Here is a 10,794-nt window from a genome sequence, read left to right as displayed (position 1 = left end):
TTCGAATTGTTGTGGAGTATGGCCTTCTGATCTCCACCATTCCTTCCTCCTTAAGCTTCCTATTCACAATCCAGTTCCTATTTTTAAAATGCACTGACATGCCACGTAGGAATGGTGTGTCCTCTGTGTGGGTTGATTCCTCTTTGCGCACCTTCTTCTCCTCAAGTATCTGCAAAACATTACAATTGTTAAGACAATCTATACCTGTGGTGTTTTCCTCTTTTGCAGCTTCTCTTCTAGCCCTTTTGTATTTGAATCTTCTTCTCATTCTCATTTTAGTTTCTTCAGAGCCAAAGATCAGCACTTGGTCATGATCTCTTAACTTTATTCCTCCATCATGGACACATATAACCATCTTAGAAGTCCTCATGAAAGGTCTTCTCAAAATTAATGGAATTCTTCCCTTATTGGCCATGTCCACGACTAGAAAGTCAATAAAAAATTCCAACTCCTTAATTCGAACAATTACATTTTCCACCTTACCAACTGGCTTCTTAATAGATCCATTCGCAACTGTCAGGGTAGTGTTGGCTGGTTTTAATTTTAGCCCTCCAATCTTCTTGAAATCACTAAAGGGCATCAAATTAACACTTGACCCTGAATCAATTATGGCTCTCCCTATATCCACATCATTGATCACGCAAGGAAGAGTCAAGGCCCCTGAATCCTTCATTTTCTGTGGATGGTCCTTCTTTCTAGGCTTAACCAGTCGTTCCTGATCTTCTTCAGCATTAAGATCAATTACCTCTCCAAGATAGTATTTGATCCTCTTGTCATATTCAAGAATTTGTGGAAATGCTCCAGGAGTAACGATTACCCGATTAAAGATTTCCCGGAATGGCTCGCGGTAGCTCTCCTGTTCTCTTTCTTTTTCCTCATCTTTTTCTTCTCTTTTCTCTTCAAAGCTCTTCTACTCATTAAATTCATCATCATGAATCATCTCCTCATCTTCATCTTCACCGCTCCCAATCTCAATTATTTCCTTTACTGACTTCCTTTTACTTCTTGTCATAACAACTTTGCACTCATCTTTGGGGTTAACATCAGTGTTAGCCCGAAACTGATTCTTCTAGGTGGTTTCAACCCTTTTTGACAGCTACCCAATCTGCGTTTCTAATGATCTAAAGCTGGCTTGGTCACTAGCTTGTTGAGACTCAAACTTTCAAAAATTTATCAAATCGGTCATTTAATTCTCTGACCGTCTCTGTTAAGCTGCTAACCTGCTGCCATAATGGTGAGGGTTGTTGCTGTCGAAAGTAAAAGCGTTGATATTGTAGATGTCCATAACGGTTTTTCAACCTTTATCAATAACTATTTGGTTATACGTGAGCAGTTGATATTGTAGATGTCCATGATGCTGTATAAAGGGAAGACTTAGGTTTTTTTTTTTTTTTATTTAAGCCATTTATTTCATTAATTTTGAAATAATGTAATTGGATATTGTATTTGAATAGTTTTAATTAATCAAGTTTTTATTAATAAGGTTTTTCCTCACTATTAAAATTTAAAATATTTCAAACATTTATCACAACCCGTGACATCCTAAAATGGGGTTTTCTAATAAGGAGGAGCGTAAACCACTTGAGGGTCGCCCTTTTCAGTGAGGATGGGAAGACCTTGCACCAAACGACGTCATTGGATGTGTAACATCATATGAGTTACAAAAATGCTAATATGCTTATCGAGATCTTAGGATCCATCTTACTTGTCAAACACTGACGTCTTCCAATTGTTTGGTAAAGGGAGCTCCATGATTCTTAATGTATATACCATGGTGGTGGCGAACATATTGTGGTCTCTACTAGCCTCATAACTGCTCTTCTGGAAAATTCAATCATGCTCGGTTCACGACTGTTTGGTCGGTCCAGGCTTAGTTGAGGTGAATGACATAAGTCCTTTAGCATTTATCTTTTGTTTCATAAGTGTGTTTTCTGTGTGCAAACTTTTGATGTCTTCTTAATTTTCCTTTTCATCGCTTTCGTCTCCCTGTCTCATCTCACGCATCATAGTCATGGGATCCACCTATTGTTCCTCCACTACCTCATTCATTACTATGTTGCTCATCATGTTCCTTCTGATTACCATGAGTAGAAAAGTGTTTGTTCAACCCCACGGTGGTACCAAAATGTTTATACAAGACTGGTGGGTTATTACTACTTCTTATGCACTTCAGTCTTTTAGCATCTTAAATCTTTATCTCTTTGCATTCACTGTGCTCCTAATCGTGCTAACCACTTGCATAAGAAACTCTGATGTTTAGTATTATTCCAAATACAAGTTGTGTTAAATGTTGTAATCATTATAACCTAACTACCCTACATAGACCTTGTATTTATACTACTCATAATGGATTTTTTCTTACCACTAACCTAACTGTGGCCCAATTACACTTTAATTCTCTTATTTAGTTGATTGAAGGAAGATCCATTTCTACTAAGCCATATTTAGGCTAGTTAATGAAATTATCCCAAGATACCTTTCAAACGTCTAAAAAGTCTTGATTTGTCACCTTGATGACCGATCAACTATTTATTTGTCCTTGGTCTGGTGATTGATAGATTCATACTATACAGGTTTTGACCTTAACTTGATCAACATCAAATGAAAAGCGATTAACCTTAGCACAATTTCAATCCACTTGCATCATATTCTCAATCTTGGGAGGCGCGAGAATTGTGTATGTATTCAACCCAATTATTATCTTTTGATTATTATCTCTATGTTATTATTAAAACTCATAAGCCAATTAACCTTTTATATATCAATACTAAAACATTATATGCACTCGTTCTATCCTATTTATACTATTTTATTTATACTATTTTATTGACTTGAGTATTAAAAAGAGTTTTCTATAAAAAAATCTCTCTCTAATCTTTATAAACTCGGTCGAGATTATTCAACAACAGCACCCTAAAAGCATTGACTCCACCTTGAAGATTGCTTGGTGAATTCTGGAAATAACAAAGATATAATGCAATAAATATAATCCTCCTTTTCCTACTCCAGAGTAAGATTTATTGTTGAGCAATATGCATTTCAATTTTATTCTCAACGCGAAGAATGAAGAGAAAAACGTTTTTACCGCAAACTATTACTTTGATCTCGATTTTTAAAGTTACAAACCTTTTAACCACGAGCAAAATTGGAAAATAAATATAGAATATAATAAAGAATATGTTAGAGAATGATAACGACAGAAAAATATACAAACTACTTTCCCAGTGCCTATCCTCAAGAGTGGAATCGCTATATTTATTTACCTTAAATTTGCTAGATATTTTTTTTGCCTTTTTGACGTATTCATTGGTGTGGGGACGGTCACATGCATCAACATCACACATACGTGCTATTTATTATATGGGGAAAGTAATTATCAGAACATAAAGAATATAATTCTTTATTGTGTAAATCTCTCTTTTCATTTATCTACTTGAATTGCATATTATTAATTTAAACCTACTATAGAAGGAGACTTTTACCTAAAAGAGATTTAAAATGGTAGTCAATCTGCGAACTTCAAGTTGCGTCTGAATATCTTCATCAAATACTACTCTTAAGAAAATTTGTTTAGGTGTATTTATCATGTTAAAACTCCATCAAACACTTCTCTCAAGAAAATCGATTTTTTTAATGCTTATTAATATTTTTCAGTACTTGTCAAATCTATTTAGAGACAACTTTATATTGATTTATGAGCACAATTGGTTTAAATCCACAATTACTCGTTCGAGTTAATGCATTAAGATTCTCATCAATTTCCGCAACTACCCGAGAAATAAATAGTCATTAAAGTATTATTTATTCAGCCTTCTTTCCTTTATAGTGCATCGCACTAAATTAACCACAAATAAACACAGTCTTCACTGTTTGAATTTTCTTGACCGTGTCCTAGGAGATGTTTATTTTCCTCTTTGTTGTTTATAACTAGCCAACCACATTGTCTGATAGAAACCGTACCAAAATCAATGGAGAGCTTTGAAATCCTTGGTGCATGCCTTTTGTTCCTCTCTTTGTTATCCATTTCCTCCACTTTGGAGATGATTACTCCGACCAAACCCCTGAGAGATAGTATCAATGAGAATGTAACTCTTGTCTCAACCAATGGAACTTTTGAAGCAGGATTCTTCAGCCCTGGAAATTCCCGTAGCCGTTACCTTGGAATTTGGTACAAAACCATATCCCCCAGAACAGTGGTTTGGGTGGCCAACAAAGAAACACCACTTCAAGACCATTCTGGAGTCTTAGAACTAGACAGTGATCAAGGGTTTCTTAGTATAAGAAATGGCGGAGGAGCCAAAATATGGTCCTCAAATGCATCAAACACACCAAGCAAACCAGTTTTTGTGGAGTTGTTGGAATCAGGAAACATGGTTGTGAAAGATGGCCATGATAACTTTTTATGGGAAAGCTTTGATTACCCTGGTGATACTTTTCTTCCAGGAATGAAGCTTGGAATGAACTTGAAAACTGGTCATCAGCGAGCTCTGAGATCTTGGAAATCCCTCAACGATCCTAGTCCAGGTGAATTTTCATTTGGTGTTGATACTCGTGGCCTTCCTCAACTAGTTATCACGAAGAGTGATGACATAGTTTATAGACCAGGCTCTTGGAATGGTGTTAGAGTCACAGGAGTACCTGCACAAGAGGCTCACCCATTAACGAAATCCCTTTTTGTTATGAATGAAGATGAAATCTTCTATGAGATTCAAATCTTGAATAGTTCAACTAAACTGAGAAGCAGATTGCTCCCAGAAGGGTATCAAATACGTTTACTATGGTCAGATGAGGGTGAAAAATGGGATACTGTATACTCTGGTTCATTTGATGAGTGTGAGAGATATGGTATGTGTGGTGCTAATAGTATTTGCAACGTGAGTGGAGCACCTCAACACTGCGAATGTTTGAGTGGATTCAAATCCAAAGCTGCAGATTCAACTTGTGATCGAATTAGAGCTCTAGATTGCAACAAGGGAGATAGTTTTAAGAAGTACGAGGGAATGAAATTGCCAGACACATCTTCATCTTGGTATGATACGAGAATGAGTCTTGAAGAATGCGAGAAATTGTGCTTGAGCAACTGCTCTTGTACTGCGTATGCTCAATTGAATGTCAGTGACAACGGAAGTGGCTGCTTGCAATGGTTTAATGACATTGTTGACATGAGGACACTGGCACAGGATGGACAAGATTTTTATCTGCGAATTGCAGTTTCAAAATTTCAAGGTATGTATACCTTTTATTTTACAATTCATTCTTAATTAATTCTATCGTCTTTTCATGGATGCTAAGTTCTACCCTGCTAGAAAGTAAGAAGCATTTATTATGAATTATGGAATAGATATAAAGTTATGCTAGGTGAATGCTGGTACAATAAGCATACATACTCGGTAGAAGGTAAGGTATATATACGGGGAAAAGAAAAAAAAGAAAATATACAGAGGGTACGCTATACTTTAATTTTTTATAAATATATTTGCAAATGATGGATACGAAATATTTGTAGATTTCATGAAATTATTTATTTATTTATTTATAAAGAAAAGGAATTCTCATGACTCACATTGCTGAACAAGTTTCGATATTGCGAAAGACAGGTGCTGAAATCGAATAGTAAAGTAAACCTAAATTACTGCAAAATACTGTGATTATTTTTTAGGAAAAAATGACTTAGCCATGCACGGAGATGAGAAATAAATCTCTTTGCATAGGTATTATCACATGAACATGTCCCTCTTCCATCGAAGAATTTTCATTTTAATTCATATGAATATAAGTATAGTTAAAACATGATTGTTTAAATTGGATATGGATTAGAAGGATAATAATGTGCATGTAAGTATGTGTAAGACTTGAATTTTTGAATTGGATATGGATTGCACGGATGAAGATGCATGAATATAAGTATACCTAAGTATGTGTAAGACTTTATTGTTTACATTGCGTATGGATTATATATAAATATAAGTATAACTAAGTATGTGGTGTAAGACTTTATGATATATATATATATATATATATATATATATATATATATTGTCTTTGTTTTTATACGCATCTAACTCTGTCATCTTGTTACATTTTTGTTCATACTCAATTTATTTACTTGAAAAATTTTATATACACTTTTTCTTCAAAATTATCTTTATTATATCTAAATTGTTTGATTTGTTTAAAATTTACAAAGTTTACTCAAAATTCTTAGGTATTTTTTTTAACTTTGATTACCTATTTTTTTCTTCGTATGATTACATTCAAATCGTATTCCATTTCAGAAAATCTAAATCTCAGTATCTTTGAACAGTTTTTGAGATATACATTTTATTATTCCTTCTCACTTTAAATATTTTTAATTATTTTTTATGCTTTCACTTACAAAGATTTTACTCTCAATTTTAAGTATAGTTAAATCTTTAATTTATTCATAAGAACATAGCTTATATTCTTTTTTCTATTTGGTATAATTCATTCAATATCTAAATTACATTTTTCCCTTTGCTTGATTGTATTTGGAGAAATAAAATCCTTAATCTATTGAATCAACACATCTAAACATTTTTAGTCTTTTCTACCATTATTTGACATTTATTTAATTATTATTTTGTACTTTAATTCAATAGTTACACAATTACAATTTCTCTTCTGATATTTGAAATTGAATAAAAAATATATATAATATCTTGATATTAAATATTTGATGTTTATATAACTCTAACAATATAAACATAACTAATATTTTAAACATCAATGGGTACTACGTAGTACGGATGTAATTATATCTATAGTATTCCAGAGGGACCACACCCACCTATCTCTTGTCATCCTAGTTGTAGTTACAAATGTCAAGCTCAACTCTTTGTTATATGATATTAATAATTAAAGAAAGTAATGGAGAAAGAAAAGAAATATGTATGTGAAGGTGTAGAAAAATAATCGAAGTTGATGTTTTTGAAATTATTTTTATAAGAAAATTAAATTATATAAACTTAAATTGGGATAGTTATATTTTCTTTTTCAAATCTTTTATTTTCTTTCAATTTGGAAAGGTGTATATCCCTCATAAACCAGAAAATATGGACATGTATTATGTTCGCAAGGTTAAGTTGTACAAGAATTTCTATATATCTGTTTCTGTTTATATGTGTTGTAAATAGTCCAATATGAAATTGTTTGCCCGTTGATTATTAGTTGATTATGTTCTTAATCTTTCAGATCACGCCTTCAACAGGAAGATAGGAGGAATTATACTCGGCTGCACTATATTCATCATCGCCATTGTAGTATTTGTGTTCATATTTTGCCTTAGGAGGAATAAACTCGAGCAGTCAGGTGAAGTCATTATGATTAATTATTGCCAATGTAGTAAATAATGTTAAAAAAACTTATCTACAAAAATAATTGGACTCTTTAGTTTACTATTTTCATTCAACATTAATAATTCTTAAATAAATACAAATAAAAGATTAATCGAATACAAACAATAAAAACTGATAATAAAATATAAACAATAAAAACTGATAATAAAATATAAATAGATTCAAAATAAAATATATTTAATCTATTTTTATTTTATATTAACAAAATAAAATAATATTTTTAACCAAAATCACTCATTTCTATTTTATTTCTATCAAAATCAAACTAAATATTACATACTGATCAAATAAGGTTTAAACAAAATTATTAACAAATTCTTAAAATCTAATTTTCATTTCCATGTGCTGAATATTGTTAGACTTTGCAGAAAATTCTTCTCCATTATGTCTTTGTTTTGCATAAGATCTGATAAATATTTTAGTGACAGAAACAAAATACTGGAAGGAGAAGAATAAGAAGGATGAGATTGATTTACCAATATTCGATTTTTTATACATCTGCAATGCCACAAATAACTTTTCTGAGAGTAATAAATTGGGACAAGGGGGATTTGGACCAGTGTACAAGGTATGAATTAAATTTTAGTTACCATTCATCTTCACATAGAAATATAACTTTTTTCAAACTTATTGTCAGGGCATATTATCAGATGGGCAAGAAATTGCAGTTAAGAGGCTTTCCAAAACTTCGGGACAAGGTTTGGACGAGTTTAAGAATGAAGTAATGTTGATTGCAAAACTTCAACACCGCAATCTGGTAAAGCTTCTTGGTTGTTCTTTTCAGCAAGAGGAAAAGCTGCTAATTTATGAATTCATGCCAAATAGAAGCTTGGATTACTTTATTTTTGGTGGGGCTTTTTTAGAATCTAATTATTCCAATTTTTGTCATATTTTCCGTCGGATTGTCATGCTAATTAACGTGGTAGTGAATTTTCTCAGATTCAACAAGAAGTACATCAATAGGTTGGGCTAAGAGATTTGAAATTATTGATGGAATTGCTAGAGGACTCCTCTATCTTCATCAAGATTCTAGACTGAAAATCATTCATAGGGATCTCAAGACTAGTAATGTTCTTCTTGACAGCAATATGAAACCAAAAATATCAGATTTTGGTATGGCTAGGACATTTAACCTAGATCAAGATGAAGCAAACACAAATAAAGTGATGGGAACATAGTATGTTTTTCTATACATGTTTCTTTCTTTCCCCTTTTACAAGCAGTTCTAAATTCTCATGTCTGAGTAATGTTTTTTTTCGCAGCGGTTATATGCCTCCCGAATATGCTGTGCATGGATCATTTTCAGTCAAATCAGATGTATTTAGTTTTGGGGTAATCGTATTGGAGATAATCAGTGGGAGGAAGAATAGAGGATTTCGTGACCCACACAATGAGCTAAATCTTCTTGGACATGTAAGTTAAAAATGAAAATTTAATAACATTCTGATTCCTAATAAGAAGTCTTCCATCGAACTAAATATAAAATCAATTTACGTACATGAATGTAAATTTCATTCTAATAATTTTCTTTTTAACGGTTTTTATGTATTTTTTTTATAGGCATGGAGATTATGGATTGAAAAAAGGCCAATGGAACTAATGGATGAGTCAATGGAGAATGCAGTTGGTCCATCTGAAATATTAAGATATATTCATATTGGTTTGTTGTGCGTACAACATAGACCAGAGGATAGACCGAACATGTCTTCGGTAGTTTTAATGTTGAACGGTGAAAAGTTATTGCCTGAGCCAAGTCAACCTGGATTTTACACGGGAAGAAATAACTTGACCATGACAGATTCTTCTTTAAGAAATTTGGATGCGTATTCTCTCAACGAAATGTCTGAGACATTGCTTCTGGCAAGATAGATGATTTAAAAAAAATAAATAAATGGTATGGAAAATCGAAAAGTTTCCCACCACCAATCTCTACAAGTACTACTTATATGTCTGAAAGAATATTATTCACTTTGAATGTGAGATAACAATTGCTGTTATTCGTTGATAAATATGATATTTGGACAGATACTTATGCTCCATTATATGTATATTTTGCCAACCCTAGCTGTTTGATATTTTATTGAAAATATGTATATAAACATCCGGGTCTAATTAATCACCCATTGAGATGTTTGATTTAAATTTGAAAGTTGTTCATGATCATTCAGTCAGTATTAATTGTTTACTTTCTTGCTTTCAATTATTTTATATGGCCAAGGTAATTAAAATAAAGAGCACCCGTTGTTATATTCTTTATCAATCGCCCTTTTTCCATTATTTCACATGAAAGCAGCACCTTTCCACTTTTTGTTCGCTTATTGAAGGTTGCATGCAACACTTAAGTAGAGGAAAAAGTATAAATACATTTTGGGATGAAATAACAGAAGATGTCTTGTTGGAGTTTGAAGACACCGAGAGAATCTATCTTTACATTTTCCTCATAAACACATTTTCAATTTATTTTGTTGGAGAAAATGTAAGGACAAAGATTTACTTGCTAAGTGCTAGGATAGATAAAAGATGCATATAAGTGTGTTAGACGATAAGGGTAAACGAGTAAGAAGAGTCTTAAAATAAGCTAACTTTGGAACCAAACAAAGAGACTGGATGAGTAGTAGATGAATCACTAGTGCAAAAACGCTGTTTAACGTCACTCCTTAGACGTCGGTTAAGGACATGCCCAACCTATATTGATGACCGGTGGCATTTCCGTAAATAATTTGGCAATATAGGTGTCTGTTAGGTCGACCACCGACGTCTATAAAATTTAAGACGTCGCACCTTCCAACTTGACATTTATATGTCTGACCGTTAGGTGAAAAATCATTTCCTTCAGCCTTTTAGACGTCGGTTAGTTAGGGGTCCCGATGTCTATATGGCGGAAATTAATGTTGCTCACTACCTAACAAACATATAGACGTCGGGCTCCTGCTAACTGACGCCTATATGTCTACCAGGCAAGTGAATAGTCAATCTTTTCAGCCTTATAGACGTCGGATCCCGCCACATTGACGGGGGTCCGACGTTTATATGGCGGAAATTAATGCTACTCACCAACCTGTCAAACATATAGACATCGGACTCCGACGTCTATATGTCTGCCAGGCAGGTTTTCAGCCATATAGACGTCGGATCCCGCCACACCGACGTCTATAATCCTACCAGGTATTTGAAAAGTCATTCATTTTCGCCCATGAGACATCTCATCCCGCCAAGCCGACGTCTATATACAACAGAAATATTAATTTTTAAATTGAATTGACATCATATTAGTGATAAGCTGTCGTTGAAGCTATCAAATTAATACTACTTTTCAAGGCAACTTCAGTATTGCCTAGTAGTATTCAAGAAAGTAGATAGGGCTAAAGTAACCCTAAGTCGTCTCCCAACGAACACAGAATTGCTTTCGAATATCTGA

At 33.2% G+C, this 10,794-nt stretch overlaps 1 protein-coding gene across 1 annotated transcript; it reads left to right on the top strand.

Moving 5' to 3' along the window:
* The first annotated feature begins 3,853 nt into the window (after positions 1-3,853).
* Positions 3,854-9,408, top strand: LOC106755700 (G-type lectin S-receptor-like serine/threonine-protein kinase At4g27290). Its single transcript, XM_014637904.2, has 7 exons — positions 3,854-5,226; positions 7,213-7,329; positions 7,805-7,944; positions 8,014-8,224; positions 8,316-8,553; positions 8,639-8,789; positions 8,937-9,408. The coding sequence occupies exons 1-7, from the start codon at positions 3,969-3,971 to the stop codon at positions 9,243-9,245; spliced, it is 2,424 nt and encodes an 807-aa protein (XP_014493390.1). The 5' UTR covers positions 3,854-3,968; the 3' UTR covers positions 9,246-9,408.
* Positions 9,409-10,794: the final 1,386 nt, after the last annotated feature.

Source organism: Vigna radiata, chromosome 2, assembly GCF_000741045.1.
Source record: "Vigna radiata var. radiata cultivar VC1973A chromosome 2, Vradiata_ver6, whole genome shotgun sequence".
In the NCBI taxonomy this organism is placed as follows: domain Eukaryota; kingdom Viridiplantae; phylum Streptophyta; class Magnoliopsida; order Fabales; family Fabaceae; genus Vigna; species Vigna radiata.
The sequence above is the reverse complement of the archived record's forward strand: the minus strand, read 5'-3'. Positions and strand labels throughout refer to the sequence as shown.